The 24,807-nt window shown below is 51.5% G+C and overlaps 7 protein-coding genes across 7 annotated transcripts; 5 read left to right on the top strand and 2 right to left on the bottom strand.

The window, feature by feature from the left end:
- Positions 1–3,800: 3,800 nt before the first annotated feature.
- BDZ99DRAFT_467856 (Swi3-domain-containing protein) lies at positions 3,801–5,187 on the bottom strand. The gene is made up of 2 exons (XM_033721115.1): positions 4,819–5,187; positions 3,801–4,765 (listed from the first exon to the last, which is right to left on the bottom strand). Exons 1-2 carry the CDS (start codon positions 5,116–5,118, stop codon positions 4,130–4,132), a joined length of 936 nt encoding a protein of 311 aa, XP_033570700.1. The 5' UTR covers positions 5,119–5,187; the 3' UTR covers positions 3,801–4,129.
- Positions 5,188–5,344: 157 nt separating this feature from the next.
- BDZ99DRAFT_467854 (uncharacterized protein) lies at positions 5,345–7,869 on the top strand. Its single transcript, XM_033721114.1, has 7 exons — positions 5,345–5,761; positions 5,809–5,887; positions 6,015–6,133; positions 6,190–6,807; positions 6,858–7,010; positions 7,071–7,381; positions 7,439–7,869. The coding sequence occupies exons 1-7, from the start codon at positions 5,537–5,539 to the stop codon at positions 7,719–7,721; spliced, it is 1,788 nt and encodes a 595-aa protein (XP_033570699.1). The 5' UTR covers positions 5,345–5,536; the 3' UTR covers positions 7,722–7,869.
- A 246-nt stretch (positions 7,870–8,115) lies between these two features.
- BDZ99DRAFT_526210 (uncharacterized protein) lies at positions 8,116–9,779 on the top strand (the record flags this gene model as incomplete). Its single annotated transcript, XM_033726116.1, has 4 exons — positions 8,116–8,173; positions 8,237–8,737; positions 8,897–9,124; positions 9,181–9,779. The coding sequence occupies 4 exons, from the start codon at positions 8,116–8,118 to the stop codon at positions 9,777–9,779; spliced, it is 1,386 nt and encodes a 461-aa protein (XP_033570698.1).
- Positions 9,780–10,587: 808 nt separating this feature from the next.
- Positions 10,588–13,215, top strand: BDZ99DRAFT_161421 (uncharacterized protein). Its single transcript, XM_033712865.1, has 5 exons — positions 10,588–10,913; positions 10,966–11,597; positions 11,648–11,785; positions 11,852–12,519; positions 12,570–13,215. Exons 2-5 carry the CDS (start codon positions 11,026–11,028, stop codon positions 12,932–12,934), a joined length of 1,743 nt encoding a protein of 580 aa, XP_033570697.1. The 5' UTR covers positions 10,588–10,913; positions 10,966–11,025; the 3' UTR covers positions 12,935–13,215.
- A 3,017-nt stretch (positions 13,216–16,232) lies between these two features.
- BDZ99DRAFT_526208 (uncharacterized protein) lies at positions 16,233–20,984 on the top strand (the record flags this gene model as incomplete). The annotated part of the gene is made up of 3 exons (XM_033726115.1): positions 16,233–16,919; positions 16,978–20,789; positions 20,843–20,984. 3 exons carry the CDS (start codon positions 16,233–16,235, stop codon positions 20,982–20,984), a joined length of 4,641 nt encoding a protein of 1,546 aa, XP_033570696.1.
- A 1,529-nt stretch (positions 20,985–22,513) lies between these two features.
- Positions 22,514–23,071, top strand: BDZ99DRAFT_526207 (uncharacterized protein; the record flags this gene model as incomplete). The annotated part of the gene is made up of 5 exons (XM_033726114.1): positions 22,514–22,538; positions 22,588–22,617; positions 22,668–22,733; positions 22,808–22,888; positions 22,959–23,071. The coding sequence occupies 5 exons, from the start codon at positions 22,514–22,516 to the stop codon at positions 23,069–23,071; spliced, it is 315 nt and encodes a 104-aa protein (XP_033570695.1).
- A 278-nt stretch (positions 23,072–23,349) lies between these two features.
- On the bottom strand, positions 23,350–24,641 carry BDZ99DRAFT_467848 (enoyl-CoA hydratase mitochondrial precursor). The gene is made up of 4 exons (XM_033721113.1): positions 24,451–24,641; positions 24,092–24,229; positions 23,490–24,032; positions 23,350–23,432 (listed from the first exon to the last, which is right to left on the bottom strand). The coding sequence occupies exons 1-4, from the start codon at positions 24,590–24,592 to the stop codon at positions 23,383–23,385; spliced, it is 873 nt and encodes a 290-aa protein (XP_033570694.1). The 5' UTR covers positions 24,593–24,641; the 3' UTR covers positions 23,350–23,382.
- Between the last annotated feature and the right edge of the window lie 166 nt (positions 24,642–24,807).

Here is a 24,807-nt window from a genome sequence, read left to right as displayed (position 1 = left end):
GGTCCATGCAGCTGTTCTATTTAGGCTAGTTTACAAGGAGAAACCGTTTGCTGCCATGCAGCGTTTAGATAAAAACCCCGTCCTCTGCGGTGTATAGCGCTAAGCGCTCTTCTTATTGTTATATAGCTATTAGGGACACGTAGTAGATCTATTAAGTCCACCACGGAATAAGCTATTATAATGTGTTGTCCTAAATCTGTCCGGGTTTATAGTTGTCCTCCTAGGTGCGGGTTGAGTTAATTCCGGAGTAGTAGGCTGGTTTAACCAGCGTGTATTTATATCTACTCTATATATAAGATAGGTAAACTAGCTACAGTGCCCGCCTGCCCAGGCCCTATCCCAGGCTGCCCTTTCTACAACAACCTGTATACCGCCTGTAAGGATTATAATAGCATAAGCGTTATATCCCTATGCATAAAGCTCTTAAAACAACTAAAACTATGCACGTTTAAACGTGATATAGTAAACGTTTGGAATAGGAAAAGTAAGATAACATTATAGAAGCGTTAGGGGACATTTCACAATGCTATACGTATGTATATATGTGCAACTCCGCCGCCGTCGATATAAAGAAGAACTTAAGCAATACAATTCTATCTATCTATCTATACAACTCTGTTCTATCTCTCTCTGCATCGACTCTATACCTTTAACACCGCCGATTTGCTCCTTAAGCCTATATTATAAGTTATTGCTTATATATAATAGTAGACCAACACGCGCATCTGTCTGTTTAGGCTATACAGACAGTATTACCAGCAAGGTGTTAATCCTTCTCCCTTTATAATAGCCGCCAGCCGTGCAAAATAGAAAGGCCACAAGAAATACGCTATATACTTCCTATTCTGCAGAGGCGCTGTATAGGCTAAAGCTTATACAGCTATATAAAATAGGAAGTCTATATATATACTCTCTATTCCCTCCCAGTATATAAAGGTACTATAAGCTAAAGCTCTATAGCTGTATTAAAACAAGAATAAGCGATATATTTCTTTATTCTATTATCTATATATATATATAAATCTATTTATAGATCCTTTATTCCTTTGTTCTAACAAAGAACTCCTTGTTCTAATAAAGGACTCTTTATTCTAATAAAGGACTTATTATATATAAAGAGGCTTTGTCTTAATAAAGAAACGTTAACTCTTTATTACAACAAAGACTACGTTCTAATAAAGAACGACTAAGGTATATTAAGACTGCTGCCTTGCTCCTTAAACTAAATAATCTTAACCAGTTAATATACTAATTAGTAATACAACACTTATTTAAACCTTTACTATTTCACCACGTGCCTTATATACCTTTACAAGCTGTGCATAAGGAACAAAATAGGAAGGTTGCACGCATACCCTGTATACTCCCTATTTTACTACTCCTATTTACTATAAGTCCACTAGGCGTTTATAGAGGCCTGGAGCTAAATATTGCTGCTATTTATACCACGCCCTATAACTTCTGCCTCTACTAAAAAGGTAGAAGCCCCTTTATATTGCCTATAATGCTTTTATAATAACAGGCTAACTATATTTTATAGATAGAGGTTACTACCTTTAATAACTTAATACCGCGCAGCTATTATCCCTCCTGCCTACTAACTAAATTATTACTGTCCTTACTCTTACGCCTAGTAGCTCCTAGGTCCTAGTTATTTACTTATTTATCTGCGGTGGCGTTTATCTATCTATCTATCCGGGTGGAGGTGTAAGTGCAACTATATTAGTATAGAGGTGTTCTATTATTCTAATAGATCGGTTCTATTGCTTCTACTAGTAAATACAGGCACCAGTATAGCCCTAGGTTAGAATGGCCTGCCCAGATAATAGAATATCGGGTAGTTTTTAATCCAGTCCTCTGTTTTATTATAGTTATATAAAAGCCTTACTAAGGCTCTTATAAAAACTCTGCTATTCTAGCAGTGTTAAGGACAACGTCTTTAAAGACAACCTCTAGCCATAATATAATGCTGCTGCACTAGTAATAAATATAATTCTTACTTTTATACGGACCTTACGGTTTAAATAAGACGGAAAGAGACCCCTTTATAATAATACGGGTTAAATTACGGTTTTAATATTCTTTTTTAGTAATAAAGGATTATTAAAAGTCTAATACTAATAGGGCTAAAAAGGATAAAAAGGGCTAGCAATTAAATATAGATTTTAGTAGGACCTATAGTCTACCTAGTAATCTTTAATAAGCTTAGATATTAATATAGTCTGCGGGTATATAGGCTATATAGGCAAGTAGGCCACCCTATTATTAGTGCAATTTAGACGTTTTAGCACCTTAGCTATCTTAATAACTATAAAATATAAAGTATAACTTTAAGATGCTATATACTATCTAGCTCTTTCTAATAGCTAAGAGAAAGTTTAGAGCAATATAAAGGCATAATTCGATTATATTATAAGTAATACCTGATTTTAGGGGCTACAACTAACGAAAACTTTACTACAGCTAAATAGGGCTATTAAGAAATATAAACAATAAATATATAATATTAAAATAGTTACTTATATTATTATTATTCCAAATTATAGCTTGAAATATTTTATAGTTGTTAAGATAGCTAGGTGCTAAAACGTCTAAATCGCGCCAATAATAGGGTGGCCCACTCGCCTGCGTGGCCTACTTACCCGCAGACTATATTAAGAAGCATATATATAGTAACGTAATCTATAAAGTAGTGGCCGCGCTAACTTTTTAGTGCGATTTAAACATTTTAACACCCTATAATCTTAACAATTATTAGAGTTTCTAAGTTATAACTTAAAATAATAATATGCGGGGCTACTTCAACATTATTAGTCGACTTTTTAGGTCGCTTAATAGCTCCATTTCGTCGTAGTAGAGTTTAGCCCTTAAGATTAATATCTTAGCCCCCCCGGCGAGCCACCCAAAATTACCGCCAAAGCTGCTAGTTTTGCACGCTTATAAGTCCACCACTACTTAATATAAAGTATTTAAATTTTAAATATAAATTTTTATAGTTTTATATTAAGTGGTGGTGGAGTTATAAGCGTGCAAAACTAGCAGCTTTGGCGGTAATTTTGGGTGGCTCGACCAGGGGGCTAAGACGTTACGTGATTTCTACAATTAAGGTAGAATCACACCTACACGTTGCTCTAAACCTTTTCTTAGCTATTAGATAGGGCTTTATAGGACATACACGCTTGAAATTACACTTAATCTTAAGCATTTGTTGAGGTTACTAGGTTGTTAAAATGTCCAAATCGCACCAAAGAGTTAGCTACCTTGTGGATTACGTTATAGAGAATTATAAGCTATTAAATAAGCCTATTTATATAGCTTGGGGAGTAGATGAGTAGTTTAGTTTTCATAGGGAGAGATTGAACGTCTCCTTCTTCTTTAGCCGATTAAATAGATTTTTAAACAAAACATGTTTGTCCTGCCATAGATTGCAGTAAAGCAACGTCTGGATCAAATCGTTTAACTAGACGTGTTCCCGTTGAAAGTAAGATTGTTAAGTGTCCTACTCGGTATGCCCCGGATCACGCTCTATCCGATAACGCATGGAAGTGAGAGCAAAGAGCAGCTGGTGAGTATCAACCTTGGAGGGCTATGAAGTAGGCGGCAAAGATGAAATGCTGTAGAGACAACAGTTGCTCTCTGTCTATTGTGCGTCTACATTGCGAAAGCCCGGTACTAAAGGTGTCCCTATAGAGTGTTGGAATACGGGAACCTATAGCCTCTCTTGTGGGTGTTGCTGTGCGGCATATTGTGGGGACATCCAACTGAAGCGCAGCTGTAACAGCAATACAGCAATACAGCAGCTCTTACATCGTTACAAGGGGTAGTCTACAGCAAGGCTTATGGACATGCATGGTCTTTCTCTGTCTGCTCTTTAGTCTTTATCGGGACATGGAAACACCCACTTGAAAGGGAACTCATGGGAGAAGACATACAAAACACAGGTAAAGAACGGAAAAAGAGGCTTATAAGAGAGCGAGATAGTTTGCAATGACGACTCTGATATATATAATCGCTGCTTGGGACATTAATCATAATCGTCTGTTGTTTACAGGACCCAGAACTCCGCCCTCCGTATGCCAGTGCCATGCTATGCCAATTCCATGTTCTGCCAAGCCCTCCCTCGCAAAGGCTACCACATGTCCCCCATAGCGTCCAAGTCATTCGCAAACTCGTCGGCAAACTCGTCTTCCCGTGGTGCTGAATGCTTTGGAGGTCTCGAAGGCATCACCGAAGCAGTCTTCCCTGCCGAGGCAGCTTCTATCATCATGGCGTCCTCTTCCGCGAGCAGAGCGTCAAGGTCGTCATCTAGGGGGGCTGCAGGTCTTGCGGGTCGGGCAGGAACCCTAGGAGCAGGCTTCATCATGGATTCGGCTTTCATGATCAAGGCTTCCTCCTCCGCGAGCAGAGCGTCCAGCTCGTCCTGATCGGGTACATCGTCCCTTTCTACGGTCGCTTGTCTTTCAGATGAGACTGCGGCCCTCTCACTTCTTGAATCTTGGTCTCTCGGCACCACCACTGATGAGTGCGCCTCCGGTAGGACTTGGTTCGATGATTGATTCCTTGGTAAATCGCCGTCCATATCTTCCTCTGACTCAACAGCGGTCTTAGGCTTCCCCTCCTCTATCCAAACTTTCCTCATCATTTGCAATTGCTTTGAATGCCCAAGCTTCTCAATCATCGTGAGAGCGTCGGCGAATTTCGCGCGAGGATAGAGATCGTCCAGCCAAAGTTGATACGTGTTGAGAAGGCGAGCAACATCTGAATACTGCAAACCAGATTAGCAAGGCTATAGTGACTGGTCTCGCATCGTATACGCACCTCATGGCCTTTTCCCTTGAACTTCAGGCGATCCTTGGATATCCTCCTTAGTTTCGGTATGCCTGCTGGGGAAAGCAGTAGTGGAGCGTCCAATTTCGGAATTGGCTGTCTCTTCTTGACAATCTTAATCTCTTCATCAATCGCTGCATCCGCAGATACTGCGTTCCTTTTGCTCGTTGTATCTCTTCGCGAAGTTTGGGCTGCAGTGTTCGCATCGAGTTCCCGAAACGCTGCCTCCATAGCAGGATCATCGAGAAACAAGTCGTCGAAATCATCTGCAGGCGGGCTCTGTGGAGCCATCTTTGCGGCTCGTTCAATTGGTCTCTAAATGCGTTGAGGGGTATTTCTTGGTGAGGACTTCGTGCGTTATCAATCGCGTGTAAACTTTAGTTTTCGCGGAGGACGCGTGCGGAGGAAAGCGCGAATCGATCTAACACTAAAGCGCACTAGCGTCTAAGCTTAATTGGAACTTCCGTCACCCTTGCAGCATGGAAAGTTTCCAGCAAACCATCAAACCCGAACTACGACAATAACCACTTTCTTCCTGCGACGAGGACGAGATCTTTCGATCACCCATAAATCCGACCACATTGTTCTCATTTCCCATCTACCGTCTCTTCAACCGACCAGCGGCTGCGCCCGGTCATGCGCATCAATAGCTTCCCGTGACTTCACCAAAACCTCCGCAATTCCAGCGTTATATCGTCAACCCAGCGACATGGCGGTTCGCGATATCGAGCCAGCGCTTGCCATGACAGGTCGGCTACAGGGCCTTCTTAAGCGTGCATCTCAAATCAAAGCGTCGACTGCCATCGACCCGCCGCTGCAAGTATCGGAGCTCAGCAGTGAGGATGAAATGCTGCTGGGTCCTATCACTGGAGACGCGGAACTCCATAAGTCGATAGTCGATGGAGCTGCACGGAACATATTCTACAACATATTGGTAATTACGTCCCACCTCTAGCACTTCCCTCCGCTGATTGTATCAAGGCAACTACTTCTATCGAAGATCCATCTTTTGTTCAAGTCTGGAATCTTCTTGACATACTACAGTATTGTGGAGACAAAGGTACGCTAGTAAAGAAAAGTGCTTCTCATCTAGAGCATCTACCATGAATTTGATTTGTCTCCTTTCCGACCCTGCTACTCCTCTGTTCCTTTCGCAACCTTGCGAACCGAATGCTGACGTTGTCCAGATCAATGTTACTCAGGCTTGGTGTTTCTCCTCGTCGAGGAGCTCCTCGACAGTCAGAGCATCGACGGCTGTAGGATCATATTCGACTTTCTAGAGTCGAGAAGAGAGGCTCTCATTGTTGTAGGTATTCTGGTTAATTGTGAAATCCTGGGTACTTGCTGAATTGGGATAAACAGAACGGCTCCAAGAATAAGGATTTAGTGATCCTGCGATCTTGCAACGAGCTTCTCCGGCGTCTCTCGCGCGCAGAAGATGCCGTCTTCTGTGGAAGAGTGTACATTTTCCTTTTCCAGAGCTTCCCTCTCGGCGACAAGAGTTCGGTGAATTTACGAGGAGAGTTCCATGTCGAAAATGTGACCACATTCGAGGATTACGGACAAGCGGCCGAAGATGCTCAAGATAGTACGGACATTGACGCGGATCGAACGGAGGAGACGGCAAAGGCGGGCGACAGTGGCAAATCCGAGCAAGAGACTATTAAGACAGCAGAGCCAGATGCAAGTCAGAAACATGGCCAGAAGACACTGACTATCGACACTCTATACCCAATATTCTGGTCGTTACAGCAGGCCTTCTCGAACCCGATCAACCTTTTCAGCGAGGACCACTTTGCCGAATTCAAAAAGGGGCTGGAAGCTACTCTAGCCAAATTCAAAAATGTTCCCAAAGTTATCCAAGCTACAAACGCCGAGAGCAGCCGCGGCTTGAAGCGAAAGTTAGAGGAGACATATGATGAGTTTGCCAGTACATTCAACCCCAAGTATCTCACTAGCCGTGATCTTTTCAAACTCGAGGTAAGATACCCCCCGCGACACAACTTTGGCATGATACTAAGCGCGCACAGTTGAGCGACCTAGCATTTCAGAGGCATATCCTGGTCCAGGCTCTAATTTTGATTGACTTCATCCTGTCGTTGACGGAGAAGTCTAAGAAGAAGCCGTATCAGATCAATGCACAAAAAGCACTGCAGTACAACTTCACTCTTAGTGAGCAAGATGTAAGATCTATAATCCTTTATGACTGTGCTACATGACATTGGGCTGACGGCAGGGGGCAGGCAGAGTGGGCATCGGGCATCAAGAACACCATCGCAAATTACCTGCAGGATGCCCCAGATGGCAAGTTCTACTACCGCATGGTTGACACGGTGCTGTCACGAGATAAGAATTGGGTACGGTGGAAGATGGAGAGCTGCCCTCCCATCATCCGCGACAGGGTCTCGACAAAGGATTTCCAAGACGCGAAATCCGGGGCGCGGAGAGCTTACGCTAGCAAGCGGATCAAGGCCAATGCTATGGGGTTGGATTTGACCTTCCTCTCAGACACGGATGGCTCCAGTGGGCTCGAGCGGCTGAAGGATGCAGAGAGGTGAGTTTCTCCGCTCGCCCGAAACGCATGTCACGACGAGTGCTCACGAGAGATCAGATACGTCGTACCCGGAGCGGAGTCGTTTGCAAAGGAGGTGGCCGGCATTGACTTGGACCTTCAAATGGCCGTGACGGAGCAGGAGAAGGAAAACTTGGGGGAGGCCAAGGCCAGCCAAACGTGGAGAGCGCTCCGCGTCGCGTCCAAGGACAAGCTGAGCCGGTTCGACCAGTTCGAGGGCAGCTCGCTGGAGAGGCTTTTTCAGCCGGATGCGGCCGCGCAGACAGCAGAAGAGTATGCACCGGAAAGCAGGGATACAGAGCCGGACGACCTCAAGGCATAGCGTGGATGAACGGGCCGTCCAGGGCGTCAAGTGGCAGCGGAGCGCCGGCGGAAAGCAGGGACAGGGCGGGCTGTGGGGTGTGGCAGAGGCACGGGGGCAGCGTGAGAAGAGGGCCAGGCAGATATTGTCGAGGCGGGACCATAATGCAAAGGGCCAGAGGCCGTTGGATGTGCCGTTGGATGTGCAGCTTGTCCTGATGATGTGCAGCAGCGGAGCTGGCTGTGGCGTTCGCTAGCCCTTCTCACCGACCTCCCTACCTAGGTACAGACCTTTTAACGTTGGCACGATGCGGATGAACTAGGGCGCGATGATCTATCCGCATCGGAAGCTCCATTCCCACACACAACGGTGCCACCACATGCAAAAGCCGCCACCACGATACCCAGCACCCGCCATGGACGCCCCGGAGAAGAATCTGCACCCCAGCCTCAGCCAGCTCCCGGCCACACTGTGTGACCGCGCTGCAGGGCTCGTCGCCGTCGCAGTCGGGCCGGCAGCCTGACGGCGCACGGCAGCCGTCGCGGTGACGGCAACACAGGCTGTCAGCGACAACTTGGAGCTGCTGTCACGATTCCGTCGCTGCGGGCAGATTCTGCAGCGTCCCGAAATGAAAGGGCTGCGTCCAGAGCGCGTCGCCAGTCCGCCTCAAGCGTCGATCCATGCGAGCATCAAACCTCTGCGACAACGCTGCGCCCAGCGAATCGCCCCGTCCACGCCGTTGCAGTCCTCCTTCATTTACAAGGCTGCGGTTCCTGACCCCATGGCCATCGCCAAGCCCCGTCGTGGGCGTTGTCCGGTGGTGGTGCAGCCATTGCGTACGCCCACAAACGTGTTTGCTTGCGAAACCGCGAGCGTCTCCGTCTGCCTCACCGAACTGGAGCCACTGCGCATCCTCGCCCGGGCCTCGAGACTCAGCCTGCCGTTGCAGCTGCCGTCCTCGGGCTGGTCGCGCAGCTGCTGTACTGACGGAATGCACAGGTGGAGGAGTCGTCGGCTAGTGCAGGACTCGGTACTATGTAGGTCGTCGTCGGTAGGTCTCGGCCAGGGAGGTAGGCCTGGCTGCATCAATCATGCTCTCGTCGGACACGGCTTCTCTTCTCTTTCTGGCACGGGTCGGCTTCCTCTCTCAGTCGCGCGCACTCGCAGTATTCCCGGCTGCTGATCATTGCGGAAAGCCATCGAAACGCCCGCCAGGGGCCCACAGCGATCATGGCGAGAGCTGATCGCCCCTGCGTCCGTCCAGCGCGAGCGCGAGGCAGCTCTTGCCGCTGGCCAGCGTGGGCTGCTGCGAACTGTCGCCGTCTCGCGGCCTCTCACGTCTTTTGTGCGCTGCCACGACCTCGCAGGCAGGCCCCCGTCCCACGACGTCCCACCCACGGCGACGTGTCCCAGGCCGCCGTCACGTTGTAGTATAACGTTACGGCTGTCAGTGGTCGGCGGTGCAGCACACGTCTTCCAGAAGCAGCGCTTCGCCCGGAGCGGGCCGAGCACTTCACCGTTGGATCGCACATCGCACATCGTCCACGCCAGCACACCATTGGCAGCTTGCCAGCAGCCCGCGCCGCTAGCCACGGGCTTGACCGATCGTGCATGGCGTGCATCGGCTGGGGCGTCGCGCCAACCGCCTTCTGCTCGCCGGCAGCACTGTGGAAGTGGACGGGCGCTGGCGACTTCATGCATCGCATCCCAGGCGGCTCCCAGCGCGCTGAGGGCGGCTCTCTCCCCCCTAAGGCTAAGCTGTGTGTTCCTGACGCAATCTCCCACGGCCCCCAACCACGAGCCCGCGCGAATAGCCTCGCCCAGCACGCCCGGATCGTGGAGGAATGCCACTGCAGCCGGATGTACGCAGGGTGCCAGACGCCCAGCTGCCCAGGACCCTCCGCACCGCCCGCGCCGGGGGCATGCCGCCTGCCAGCTCCAGCCGCCGTCGAGGTGTGGACGTGGGTGCGTGGTGGATGCGTGGAGGCCGCCGATGCTGGTGCTCTGCCGTGGACTGCACCCACCTGCCCTTTAGACCCCGCACAAACGGTGCCGAGCGCTGCTACTGCTGCATGCTGAATCCTGGCGACGGCGCTGCCAATGGGCGCGGCGTCTCGAGCAGCCCGTCGACTCTTGTTCACGTTCCCTGTGCTGTGGCGGCCCTGGTATGGCGGGCGCCCTGGCCTGGAGCTTGCTCGCATCCTCTTTCGAGAACGGCACACTTGGGCCTCTCACACACCCCCCGCGGCCAGTCGCCAGCCCGCTCCGTTGACGCTCCGTCTCTCTAGGGTCGCGTCCCGAGGTACCGCACCCCTGTGTCCGCAGCGGGCTCTTCTGCGGTGCTAACCCCCCGAACAGAGTCACGCCTCTCGTGGTGTAACAAACGGTACCCAGAGCCCCAAGGCCATTACCTCCATAACATGGAGCGAGTCGTCGCGGTGGTCTGACCCCGTTCGCAGAGGCACCTCCCATCTCGTTTTATCCGGATCGCCAGCCTTATAGTGCCGCCAACTCTACTTCAGTATGATTGAGCTGTCCCTTTGCGCCCTTGTCTGTTATCGCTGATATAGCCAGCGTGCTGTTGCAGACCTCCATTCCAAAGGACTGCGACGTCGTCAACCCGAGCAGCGCATTTACTCATATTCGATGCCACAGCGCTGTCGTTCTGCTTTTTTCTAGTGGTCAACTGTCGCCGCCCGTCTTTATTTGGAAGCCGCATTGCTGTCTTCGCGGCCTTTCTATTTGCAGTATCGTTACACGGCAACTCTGCGCCCCAACCTGCCTTGACGTGCGACGGACCCTATTTAGCCGTTGTCCTGCGCATTACTATTCTAAAACCATTTCGAGACGGAAGCGCCCCATTTGTTCTCTGCAACGGACTCGCAAACTACACAATCTCAGAACTTTCGGTTCTGGCGCCGTCTTAAAGCATCACATAACCTCCGCCTCAACTCGCCCCACCCGTGGCGCCCCCGGCACTAGCCCGGAGGACGTGTGTTTGTCTTCACGCAGGTTATTTGGACGGCTTTAATTCCTTTCCGGTGTCTCTTACCTGTGTGCGTGTTGTTAAGCCGATCCACGGTCGCAGAGGAGCATTCGATCCGCTTCGCCTGTGGTCGGGAGCGTCACAGCTATCCACAGTTCGACGGAGCTGGAGAACGTCTCCATATTCTAGTCGGAAACGGCAAGAGTGAGGTTGTGTTTCATCGACAGGTAGGCGTTGACGTTCTGTGGGGCGTTAGCCATGCTGACTTTGAATGCTTAGGTGGTTCAGCCACAATATTAAAACCGACCAAGCATCTAGTAACCATCGACTAAGACGCAAATGGTGGACGGAAACCTCTTCATACCACTGTCTCCGCCTAGCTCGCCGCGCATGTCAGCGTTCAACGCGACTTCTGCAGAGAACGAGTGGCAAATCCAAGAGCTCAAGTCCCTGGACCAGGGATCAGTAAACTCTGAAAGTGACATGGCTATGCTGCACGCTGAAATTTCTGGCCATCCCATGGAAATGCACAGGCGTCCAATGTTGCGAGCACACAAGAGCTTTCCATACTCCTTGAAGCCATCGGGGCAGCCTTTGCATCGTCTGAACTCTTCGATGGATGAACACACCAGTTCACCATCGTCGCAAAGAGAACGCATCACCATCAGTAATCTTGAGGACCTTGAGTCTGGTGAGCTGCCTACTATGACTTTTGGTGGGTCTGCGCCTGCTAGTCCTGTCTCCAGATTGACTCCTCCGTCGCTTAGTGGAGAGAAGAGTGATGAGCATGGGGACGAGCAGGACGACTTCCAGGATGGCGACATCATGTCTGGAGACGGGGACGACGAGCAAAAACCCGCAATGTCCGCTGCAGAACTCCGCGCACAAAAGCGCAAGATGAAGAGATTTAGGTTCGTGCTCAATCAATCACCAGGTAGAACTTCAACTAACACACCACAAGACTCACGCACAACCAAACGCGCTTTTTGATGAGCGAGTTCACACGCCAGGCGCACCCGGACGCGGCCCACCGTGAACGGCTTGCCCGAGAAATACCGGGGCTGAGTCCTCGACAAGTCCAAGTTTGGTTCCAGAATCGGTGAGTAGTCCACCTATCTCGTATGCATAGTGTATTAGATTGCACCAGGTCTAATATGAAAATCAGGAGGGCGAAGTTAAAACGGTTAACGACTGATGATCGTGAAAGGATGATGAGATCCAGAGCCTTGCCAGATGATTTTGACATGGCCCAGGCACTGCACTCACCGTTCGGAACAACTCATGGAATGGGAACACCATTGGCATCCCCTGGGTCATATACACCATCGTTTCCTGAAGGGAACATGATGCGGTCGCTCAGCATCGATACTTTACGACGAATGCCGGACGGAAGCCACATATCTCCTACCGGTATTAGCCCTGCCTTTGGGGGATTCGCTTTTACTCCACCACAGTCTGCGACTGAAAACATATCCCCTGTTTCTACTGGCCATGAAAACTCTTTTGGTTACGCATCAGCGCAATTTGACGGAAGCCCTAGGAGATCGAATCCCTTCATTGGAACCATGTCGATGAGTACATCGCCAGCCTACGCAGCACACCCCAACATCCCTCGTCTTCAACTTCACGCCGATCGTGTTTCAAGAACGCGGGCTGAGTCTCTCTCCTCTCCACTGAGGGCGAGTATGACGTACAGTAATGCTGGAAATGATGGGGGGCTCAACGCACCCAATGATCACTCCCACCAGCAGATGGAAAATTCGCACATGGGCGGTGAACAATCTCAAAAGCCTTTCTCGAGTTCGATGATGCCGTACGGACTTGGTTACTCCTGTAAGTGAAGGATTGTGACTTGATTTTGTGCACTTGCTAACGATTCGAAGACTCTCAAATCCCGGGCTTTCAAGCAGGAGCCACAACACGCGTTCGTTCCCTGTCCGGCAGCGTGCCCAGGCGAATAGAGCTCAGCACACATTACACACCAAGCCGCAGTGCAACAACGCCACAAACGGCGACGTTTCCCAATTATACGAGCTCACCACTCATCACACCACAAAGCTTCCAGATGCCTCACATGAGCGCGCCACACCATATTACCTCCTTCCAGAACTCTTACCTGCGCCAGGATGTTGGCCACGGCGATTCGTATCCACAAGTCGGGGCTGTACTGGGGGAAATCCTTGAAGGGTCAAACCAGGAAAACCAAGAGTCGAACGACAGCTCGACTCAACTCCAGCAATCGTTCTGACCGGCTAGAGAACAAGTACAGTACTAGGAAATGTCTGCGTATACTCGTCTGCAACTGTTGAAGTCTCTCATACCTTTTGGCCAATCGGCATCAAGGCTACAGCAACCCTTTTGAACGACCTATGAGGCCGGCAGGCCACCTCAGACGGCGCCACCTATCACTACACAGCACGGGCATTAGCATACTTCCAACCTTGCTTCGGAACGAATACTGGTATTTTACGGAGCTACCTCATGCAGCAGCAACGGAGTTTACGCTGAATTTCGTCCTAGTACTCTAGAACATTCTTGACGGACGCATCGGAGAAATGATATATACCAACTTCCACAAGGTAGTAAAGGTATTAGGGCGGGATGAAAGGCAAAATACATATCACGAATCATGCTATGGTTATATTACGGTAGGAGCGATGGGGAGGATGAATTTACGGCTGTGAATGCTACGTTGGGGTATACTGGTGCGCATTGCTTTCTATCATGGGCGGCTGTTTCAACGCTCTTCTTGCTCTCGTGGCCGACCATTCTGCGGATTTATTTATGCTCTTGAGCACAGCACCTGTTGATGAACTCGGCTGACCCGTGGCGCGGGAATCATATTCGCTGGCTTTGCATCCCTTCTTCTTGGAAGGCTTTCGAATACCCTTCTTGTATCTACTTTAGCATAGCTGTTGATTTCCTTCTTCGACTGAACGTGGAGATCAAGAATTGCACGACCATTGATCCTAGCACTTGCTATCTTAGCATGTCCCCTGGTGGGGCTTTGATCAAAATTTCCGCTATTCGGCACTCTCTCACATATAAGCATAGTGAACAAGGATCGCATCAGGTACTGCGCAAATGGCAGGGACAGCAGTCTGTAGAGCGGGGAGTCTGATGGTCATAAGGTGCGCAGCTCTGGGTCCTATAGGCAGGGGCGAGGTGGACTATGCGCTTTCTGCAGGGAATTGGCAGTCTGGGATGCGGAGACTGAGCCAGGCGACATGTGGATTGTCCCGCGAGTCGTGGAGCTGGCCTTGCGTAAATTGCGAGTTTCCTTGTGGTTGGTGAAACTGCCAGGCTTGCAGGGGCCCCGAGACGGTGGGGCTTCTAGAAAAAAGCCGTTGGCGGCGCGTTGCAGGGCCGATCAGCAGACGGATCGCATGCTCCGAAACGACGTCTCCCGTGAGACTGGCGAGGACCCGGAAACGCGGCTGGTGTTTGGAGTTGAGGTGGGATGTGGACAAGTCGGTCAGGCACCAGCTCGAACGATAGTTTCTGCCAAGTGGAGTTTCGACAGGTGGAATAGGAGATTGTAATCCCAGGGAATATTGATCACGTGATGCCATTATAGGAACTACAGCTTCGCGCATGCCCGCCTTGGCTAGAGACGTAGGTAGGAAGGCTGAATGGACCACTCTCGGCACTTTGTTCTTGACGGCTCTCGGTGGACATAAATCTACTTACTGACAACTTTGCAGAAGAACGCCGTCTGAAGTGGCTAAGTGGACTACAGTTGCTCAAGCCGGCTGCTTTTCGTCCAACTCAAATGATCAAAAAGTTGGCAAGCCATGCTTGGCTGACACAGGTACACAAATTGTCACCTGCAATTATGTAGCAGAACGCGACCATGAACAAATTCATCGGGAGACTTTCAAGTCGTTGAATAGACCGCAGCGCCAGTGTTGCATGCTACTGGTTGACCGCCACCTATTTATGCCAGAGTGGTCGGTTCTCAGCAACTTCCGACTCTTACCCAAGCCATGCCCGTATTCCGCATACGGCACTGACCCGAGGATCAGGCCTACATACTGTATAAACGGACATCTACCCCTCTACATAGAGGAGGCAAGCGGCGATCTTGTGTCCTCCCAACTTACTTCAAAAAGCCCATCTCTTAGCGTTGTTCTCAACCACGATGGCTTCCTTTGCCACCTCCGTTGCCCTCTTCATCCCTCCGAATCTGCCACCGTCTTTGGCACCACCGTGATCGTCTGTGGCTCGCCGCTGGTGAGTCATTGCGTCGCTGCAGCTGTCGTGAAATCGGGCCACTGGCTCCGGCTTGTCGCGCCATACTCATTGGCGGACACCGTCGTCGCTGAGCTCAGCCTCTCCAGAGCAGCGTCATGCCTGCAGTCGCCTCGCAGCAGCAGCGAGGGAAGGTCGTTGGAGGATCAGTCGAGGCTCCCAAAGGGGCTGCTGGCCACTGGGAGCATGGGTGCACTGGGCTGACCGCGGAGACGGAGATAAGCTGAAGGACCAGCAACGCTGAGATCATTGTGCAGTGGCGGGCGAGCCTGGGAGAGTTCATGTCGCGACGTTGAGCCACCAGCTCTCGGCGCCAGCGCAGTGCTGCTTCTTTGAGGCCGTGGTATTGTTCGGGCCCTGGCTGTCTGTTGTCCTCGCTGGGCAGCTGTCAAAGCGCGGGCCCGGTTTGCATCTGCTGCTTTTTCCTGGTTGGGCCGTTTGCTTTCTTTTGTTCCAGGAGCTCGTGCACGGGGCGTTCGCTGGAGAATAGGCTGATGTGAAGCGCGATGGAATACGACGTCTACCTAACGTCTCCCACCATGTGGTTGATGAGCATGCTGCCATCGTCCCATCGCCGCGCTGAGTCCCGGCCTGGCTGTCGTGGTTCCGCAAATGTATTTTCAACGCGATGGGATCCTTGAAGTGAGGCAGACTTACTGGCTGGCTTGTTCTATGGTCGCTGGAGGAAGACGCCACCCTCGCCCACCGAAACAGCGCCAGCGCCCTTGCCTTGAGCCTGAAATATAGACATTTACTGCTCTACAGCTGCTCTACAGCAGTGCAGCAATAAGTAATCAGTCGCCAGCGTTGCAGCCTCTGTTGTCTGGTGGTCCGTTGCGCGCAGTGAATAATGCCTGACAGGGGCGCTGGCCGCTAGCCGAGAGACCGTGAAATAACTTCCAAAAGGTTTTCGCCAGCGACCTCCTCTCTCCACCCAACCTCTTCTTCGTCTCCCGACAAGAACACCCCCATCACCCCCTCCAACGGTACCTCTCTGGCCATCTCCAGAGCCCGTTGTCGATTTCACAGATCCGTCTGTCGAGATCCCCGCTCAGCGGCACTCTAGCACTCACGACACCTGTCGACGAGTCGCTCCGACCGCCTGCTTCCGCCAGGACAGTTTTTTCTGTTCACTTGCCCGGCTCTTCAGGCTCCTCACGTTCCTTGGCCGCTCTCCGCTCTTCAGCGACACCTACTTAATACCGCCTGCCTCGCGAATCCGTGATTCGACGACGCTCTCTTCTCCGCCGACCGCGCAACAAGGACTCCGCGACAAAAACCCCATCAAGGTTCTAATGAGTACTTCTATCTCGACCGCGCCTAATCCCACCGCAATCGCCGCCCAGTCTGCAAACGCCGCGTCTTCGCCCGCCACAGCATCGACGCCCACCGTGGCCGCTGGTTCGGCTCAGCCCACTGCCCGCTCGTACGCCAACGCGACCAAGAAGCCTACCGCCTCGTCGCCCGCGATTGCGTCCAGCACAGCGCCACCCGTGGCAGTGGGAGGTCCAGCACCACAGCATGGCAAAAGCAGCTCTATCTCGCCTGTGAACGGCAAGGGCCCCATCACGCCCGCTGTTCCCGCCGTCGGCCCCCCTACCATTGTCAATAGCAGCGCCATCGTGAACGGCGCTCCCGCGTCGGGAGACCACGCCCGCAAGCCCTCCGTCACCATCAGCGCTGCGGGAACTACTGGCTACACTCCAAACGGCGGCCCAGTTGCGCCGAACAGCAGGGCGCCGAGCAACATTACGTTCGGTTCCATCGCCGTTGGCGGATCGCCTGCGATACCAAACAGTTCTCCCCATTCACAGGCCGGAAACCTGGCTACGCCCCGAAGCGATCCTCGCATCACATCGCCAGCGCACTCGCCTTCCCCGATACCGCCAGCATCGAGCGGTGGCCGGCCACCATCGGGTCTCCAGCCTGGTCAGCAAGGCCTGGTCTTCGGTGGTGTTGGCAATGAAGGTGGAGAGAACAACGTAAGACCCCACCTACTCTGCCACTGAATATGAACATTCACTGACTGACGCTCTGCAGATGCGACCTGTGTCCATGCCTCCAAATGCAAACCCCCTGCCACAAGCCCAGCACCTTCGACGCGAGTCCTCACAATCTGCCCATAGCGATATGAGCAACTCGAACATGAACAATATGAATCGAGGATACCCACCGAACGGCGGGCGCGGCCGAGGATACAACACTGGCTACGCTCCCATCGCACACTCCTCGCCAGGGCCACAATACCGACCTCTTCCTAATCAACAACGAGGAGCACCCAATATGCCGCCTCAATTTCAAGGGCCAGGACCGATGGGAAATCACCCCAACTCTCCGTATCGCCAGACTAGAAGCCCTGCCATCACCCCTGCAGCGATGCATTCACAGGCTCACATCGCAAACCCTCAGCAAATGCAGTACCCGAACTACGGCCATCCTCAGCATTTCGCTCACCAGCCAGTTGGTTCCCACTCTCATTCCCCTCATCAGCCAGCTGGACCTCCCAGCAGCAATCTCATTGGCGCCGACAATTCTCACCTCTTTTCGCTTTCTTCAACTCCGACAAAACCACCATTTCGTCCTACTCCTGAAAGCTCTCTTTCTCAACCTCCTCAATTTCCTGAACTCTCCAAGGCAAGTGGCGGCTATGACCAATATCTAACAGCTTTTGCCTATCAGGGAATGTACGGCATGCAGCAACCTGGTCTAGATCCCAACTACCCTTACTATCAACAGCAGTACCAAATGCATCAGCAGATCCCATACTCTAATGCTGCTCCGCCAAGCCCGCGACCTGGTTATCCGCAGGTAGCTCAGGGATTTGTGCCAGGAGCGTACGGTAACCCCCCACACGCCCAAGGCATGTCCCGCACCTCATCACAAGTATCTGAGCGACCCGCCTCGACTATCGCTGCGCCACAAACGCCGTCGATGTCGAATGCCAACCACGTCTCTCATACTCACACTCCTAGTGTTGGCACAGCTAGCCCGGCTCCGTCTTCTAATTTCACTATCCCCAAGCCAAAAAGTAAAGCCATTGTCATCAAGAATGCCGACGGTGAAGTTCTGGACTTTGCTAAACAGAAGGCTGCTTCACCTGCGCCGCCCACAGCACCTCGGTCTCCTGCTATTGCCTCTACGCCTACTCCCCCGCCTCGAGCACCAAGCGCAAATGAGTCTTCTCACAGCAGAACGGAAAGCGTTGCCAACAAGTCTGCAGAGGAGAAGAAGGCTGATTTTGTAAAGCAATTTCAACAGCAAATTCACAAAGATAACGAAGAAAAGGCGAAGAAAGAAGCTGATGCCAAGGCCAAGGAAGACCAGGATACCAAGGACAGGGCCGAAGCTGATGCGAAGTCTGCCAAGGAGAAAGAGGAAGCCGAGGCAAAGGCAGCCCAAGAGAAGGAAGAGGAAGAGAAGGCTAAGGCAGAAGCAGAAGCTGCTGAGAAAGCTAAGAAGGAGGCAGATGAGGCAGAGAGGCTCAAGAACGAGGAGGACGAGCGCTTGGAGCGTGAAATCGCTGAAATGGAGGAGCTTGAACGCCAGGAAGAGGAGCGCGAGCGGGCTTTCCAAGAAAAGAGAAAGAAGGAGAAAGAGGAACAGGCTCGCAAGGAAGCTGAAAAGGCCGCCAATGCCGAAGAAGAGATGCGGAAGGCCGAGCGCGAAGCTGAGGCTCTCGAAGAGGCTCGCGAAAAAGCCCGACAAACTGCTGTCGAAGAGACACCAGAACAGAAAGCCGAGAGGGAGCAGTTGTTTGCTTCTTTGAAGAAAACGCCACACCCTCAAGCTACGCAAAGCCCTGCTACTGCTGCCTCTGAGCCAGTAATGCCTCCACCTGCGCAGCCAAAATCCGCGCCCAACTCGGGCAAGCCGAAGCCTGTCCCTCAACCTCTCAAAATCGAAACCAACAAGACCGTCGAGCCCCCACAGCCCACTGCCGGCATGCAGGCACTCAAGTCTGCGAGGTTCTTACAGGTTCGAAATGAGGCTCTTAACTACCCAGAGGGAATCAAGTCGCCAAATCCAGCCTTGAACCAAGGTGGCAAGAGCAAGGGCCGTCAGTACGACAAGGACTTCTTGCTGCAATTCCAGGAAGTTTTCAGGGAGAAACCTTCCACGGACTGGGAATTGAAGCTCAAGGAAACTGTTGGCGATTCGTCGGACTCGGCTCGTCCTCAATCAGCTCGAACACCGATGGGCGGCATGGGCGGCCGCGGGAGCTCCCGGCCTAGCCTGCCCACAGGTCTCTCTGGTGGCACTATGGGCATGTTCTCCTCGGTGGGTGGCCGGACTCTCAGACCAGGAACGACCTCGGAAGAGCGATTCCAGGCAGCAACGCAAGGCGGACAGCCACCTCGTGCTCAGACTATGAGCAACCCTCTCGCACAGTTTGCCAATCGTCCTGGAGGATTCCCAATTGGTGGACCCCCACAGATGGCTCGCACTAGCTCCTTCCAGAACATGTCGCAAAACGGACCCAACTCTCCTCGAAATGCTAGCTCCAGAGGTAGGGGCAGCAAGCGTGGCACTGGCAACAGGCGGGATGAAGAGATACAGGCGAAACAGATGCCATTGACCGCTGGATTAGATTTGAAGCCGCTCGAGAAGTCGCAGACTGGCTGGAAACCAACGAGCATTGGCGCTCCCCCACCAACTCAAATAATGAGCGCAGGCCACCTGGCTCCAGATATGGTCCAGCGGAAGGTCAAGGCTGCTCTGAACAAGATGACGCCGGAAAAGTTCGATCGCATCGCCGATCAGATTCTAGAAATTGCTGCTCAATCAAAGGAAGAAGCCGACGGGCGAACCCTTCGACAGGTCATTCAGCTCACCTTCGAGAAAGCTTGCGACGAGGCTCATTGGGCATCGATGTATGCTAAGTTCTGTAAGCGTATGCTAGAGACCATGAGCACAGATATCAAGGACGAAAATGTTCGCGACAAGGCAGGAAATCCCGTGGTTGGTGGCGCGCTCTTCCGGAAGTACCTACTCAACCGCTGCCAAGAGGAGTTTGAACGCGGTTGGGAAGTCAATCTGCCCCAGAAACCCGAGGGCGAGAGCCAGGAGGCCGTTTTGTTGTCGGATGAGTACTACATCGCAGCTGGTGCCAAGCGAAAGGGCCTCGGTCTGATTCAGTTCATCGGTGAGCTGTACAAGCTGGGCATGTTGACCCTTCGTATCATGCACGAGTGTGTGTTGAAGCTTCTCGACTTCGAAGGCACGCCTGATGAGTCTGCGATTGAGAGCTTGGTCAAGCTTCTCAGAACTGTTGGTTTCACCATGGAGAACACGGAAGCTGGTCCCAAGATGATCCAATTGTACTTCGAGCGCATCCAAAAGATCATGAGCACCGAGGGCCTCCCGAGCCGTTTGCACTTCATGCTTTTGGACACTGTCGACCTACGGAAGAAGGGCTGGCGATCCAAGGATGACGCGAAGGGACCCAAAACTATTCAAGAGATTCACCAAGAAGCCCTTGCTGCACAACAGGCGACGGAAATGGAGAGGTCTCGATCAAACCGCGGTGGCGGAGGAAACCGACAACCCATGGGTCGCGGTGACGCCCGATCTTTCTCTGGAGGTGGCATGATGCCTCCACCAGATTACAACCGCAACCAGCTTGGTATGGACGACCTGCGCAAACTGACCAAGAACGCCTCCGGTCGGAACCTCAGCAACAGCCCTGCTCAGCTCGGTCCTTCATCGCTGTTCGGCAGCCGCAGCAGCAGTGGTCGCAAAGGTCTTGGCCCAAGCCTGATGAATCGGACAGATGACTCTGGCGCGTCCTCTCGAACGGGTACTCCACCCGTTCAGAAGGAAAAGGAGTCGACAACCCATGTGAACTCATTCAGGTAAATACTCTCCATTGGGGATTGCATTCTTATCGTCTCTAACTCCATTATAGTGCACTTGCAGCTCTAGATGCATCCGGTGAAGGCGCTGGCGAAGTTGCTTCTCCCCCTTCGACAGCCTCGTCCCCGCCCGTGTCCAAATCCCAACCACGGGCAGAGGACAAGAAGGAGGACGACGCCAAGCCTTCCGAGTAGCGATTAGGTACCCTTTCATAGTTGGTTTGATGGTACATGCGCGCGTGTGGATTTCAAAGAAACCACTCGCGGTAATCTAATCTCTCTGTTGCATAGACCGGGGCATATTCTGCATGCACTGTACTGCATTTTGCGGGGTTCACTTTCATTCAATCGTGTCATTACAAGAAGCGCAAAAGTTTCAGTCGTGGCTGGGGCGATGGCCAAAAAGAGTGGGGTCGGGAAGCGATGCTGGCTATTCCTCCCCTTGTTTTTCTTTTCTTGCATGGATTTTATACACATCGGTCGAGGGAGGGGGCTTCCTTTGGCGTTGGGGATGGGTGTTGTGCTTTGCTTTGCTCATACTTCTCTTTTCCTCTGCGGCCAAGTCTTCTTGGTATTTCCCTGCTCGTCGTGGGACCGTTCACGCTTGTGTACTCGTGTCACTACCGACGCAAGTCTGTTTCGAGGCATGCCAGGTGGCATTGAAGGCACCTATGTGGTTTAAAACCTCTACCTTTTCCGAGTTTGAGTCCCGTGTGTGCTTGACTTCCTTGTCTTACCTACAATTTCGGGGGTCTTCATTTCTGGCCTTTTCCTTCCACCTGCCCAATTTCTGTTTCGGGTTTCTTGGCTTCTTTTGAGACTAGTGGGGAGGGGAGGAGTGGTGCCGCTTCCTCTGCTGTTCGTGCGTCTTTCAATTTTCTTCCGGGTGGGTGGATGTGATGATAGACTTGACCTACGGGACCCTGTGTATAATCCTTTTTAATGCGAGAGACAATAGAAAGTTCAAACACTATGGCCTACTAGTTGCGCGGATGTGATGATCAGAAAAGCACATGTCTCAACCCCACGCTGATTCAAACCAGGCAGCTTCATAGCTTTCTAAACCCAGAAACCTCAACCCTCGCAGTTGCGTAATTGTAATAGATGGCACAACGCTTTGCGTCTTACTTAATCTAGATAGAATATCGCTAGCCGATGGCATAGCAACAGCCTCAACGCGCGAAGGCGAGATTTTGGCACACGTCAAGTCCCGTCTGATTAAGCATCTAACGCCGGAAAATAAACATGGAATCGTCATCTATACATCTCAAGCCTCTAATTCAGCGAGCTGATCCTCAAGGTTGGTGTTAGGTCAAGGATCCAGATCTCTCTCGGGCCTCGTATCCTTTCTCTAAGAACTGGAAATTACCATGGGAGCTCGCCTGTCAGCGGAGCATTGCAGTAATGCTATGGTTGGATCAAGTCTAAGGGGTGGCGAAAAGTGTATAGCAGCTGTAGCCTGATTGGGCAGTCGGCGCGATCGTAGCGCGGCCTTCCCTGCTCTGATCAAGCGGGATGATGGAATGGGTGCAGGGTTTGGGCATCATTGAGGGAGGAGATGTGGCTTTTGTGGAGTCGGACGTCATACGAGCTAGGAGAGGATATATATAAGGTGAACCGTTGATCGACTGGTGAATGCTAGACGATTCTGATTGTATGAACTACTGTTACACTATCATACAAACTTCACGATCAATACCGAAACATCCGAGTTATCTTTCAATATGGCTGAAGAACAACAGAAGAAGGGTGAGATATGTCTAGTCCTCCTCTCCACTCCTAGCTGAACAAGTGAAAGGCGTGTTTGGCACTGTCACGTCCGGTCTCGGTACGAATTCGCTCTTGTCGTCGTTTAAACCAGAGTCTGACCCTTTCTAGGCAATGTCGGAAGTGGCGTGACGAACACCGTCGGCAAAGGCGTCGGAGGCGTCACTAATACACTTGGTACGCTATAACCCAGAGCATCATCCTGTAAGGGTCTTAGCAGGTCTCATCGACCAACTCTTAACGCTTCACAGGCGACACGGTCAGTGGCGTTGGAAAAGGTCTCGGAGACACTGTTGGCGGTGTGACGAAGGGCGTTGGTGATACTACAAAATGTATGTTCTAGCCTCTTCTTGTGCTGGAGTATCCATTCTGGAGACAGATGGCTAATACAATGATGTGTAGCTGCGGGTGGCCTGGTTACCGACACGACCAACAAGGCGGGCGAGTCTATAGGAGGGAAGAAGTCGGATGTGGGAGACAAGAAGTCGGATGAGCAGAACCACCTCGGATTGTAAGGTGTTTCGGTCGATATTGGGGTATGCAAAGGAAATGTGGACGGCAAGGTGACTAGCTGTTTTGCATTCTTGAGTCAGAGGGATCTACTTATGTAGGACCCATGAAGTGTTATGATCACAACCCTTGTCTTGGTGATGGTTCGGTTTAGTGCCTTGTTTTTAGCGTTCCAGAGTTTCTAGGCAGATAGATGTAAACAGCATCGTTTCACTTGTTAAAGGGGGTTCAGCTTATAAGTAGTCATGATAGTTGACTGAAACAACGGAACGAGAATCTACTTGGCAGCTTGGATATAATTTTATTGTTAAGTATATTACTCGTGGGACCATTCCGGCTTCGTTTTTGTGGCAAAAGCAGTCATACCTGAACACTAATTAGTGAATCGAGTCCATAGAATGTAAAAACGCTAGATGTACTTGCCGATCTTCTGGTCCTTGCTTCCAAACAAGCTGTGGAATACTCTCCTCTCGAAGTCCACACCCTCTTTGATACCTTGGTCCTGACTTTTATTTACAACCTCCTTACCTGCCTTGACGGCAATCTTGCTATAACTCGCAATCTTCTCTGCGGTGCTAATCGCACCGTTCAAACACTCGTCGGGCGTCTCAAACGCCTTTGCTGCCAGTCCCCACTCAGCAGCCTGCTTCCCGCTGAAGTTGTTTCCTGTCAAGATCAATTCCATAGCCCTTGACTTCCCGATCGCCTTTGTTAATCGTTGTGAGCCTCCCGCGCCTGGGATTGTGCCGAGTTTGATCTCGGGCTGGCCAAAGGTGGTGCCAGTGGAACAGTATAGGATATCAGCCATCATGGCGAGCTCGCAGCCACCACCGAGGGCGTAGCCATTGACGGCAGCAATAATGGGCTTCTTGACGCGGACGGTCAAGTCGGACCACATTTCGATGAAGTCGGTGCCGTAGGCGGCGGAGAAGGTCAAGTCCTTCATTTCCTTAATATCGGCACCAGCTATGAGGGTTCAGTATGATCGACGAGTGGGTTTCAAGCTTTGTATCAGAGCGTCGCACCTGCGAATGCTCGTTCGGACCCTGTTATTACGATTGCGCCGATTTCTTTGCTTGAGTCAAGGTCCTTTAGAGCTCCGTTGAGCTCGACGATGAGGGGCGAGCAGAGTGCATTGAGGGCTTTTGGTCGGTTGAAAGTCACTACGATGGTAGCATTGTTAGTGTTTTGCTATGCTCTGATAAATACTACAGTGACTCGTCGTAGGTATGTAAAGACTCTTGTGCCACTGCTTGCGGTAGCCCAGCGGGTGACCATATTTTTCAAAAAGGGAGAGGCAAACGTCCATCTCAGACGTGGGTTTGGAAAGGCATTGAGGCAATGCAAACAGTGGAAACAAGTGCATGTTGATAAGGCGTCTTACCTAAACCAACCCCAGGTTTTGGTGTTGATACAATGATATGCTCGTATGTGGTGGAGGAGGAGTAAGACCGGACAATGCGGGGAAGCGTGGATGGCAGGAACTGGGAGGAGACCCTCCGCGATGCCCTAAGTGAAGCCAACATTTCAATGAGCAATGGCAGAAAAAGAGGTGGAATTGAAGGTTGGATGGAGTCGCGGTTATTTCCTTACTGTTCTACCGAGCACTACCGAAAGCGGTCAGATAATGCCGCCACGTGAGAAAGCATGGACGGAAGAATGGTTCCGCCCTCCGATATCCAGGCTAAGGCAGATGCGGCAAGGCGTCGAATTAGCTGGCGTCGAACCTGGCAAACCTGGA

This window comes from Mytilinidion resinicola (assembly GCF_010093595.1).
Source record: "Mytilinidion resinicola strain CBS 304.34 unplaced genomic scaffold BDZ99scaffold_25, whole genome shotgun sequence".
Lineage (NCBI taxonomy): Eukaryota > Fungi > Ascomycota > Dothideomycetes > Mytilinidiales > Mytilinidiaceae > Mytilinidion > Mytilinidion resinicola.
Note: the sequence above shows the minus strand (reverse complement) of the source record. Positions and strands in the feature narration are given on the sequence as shown.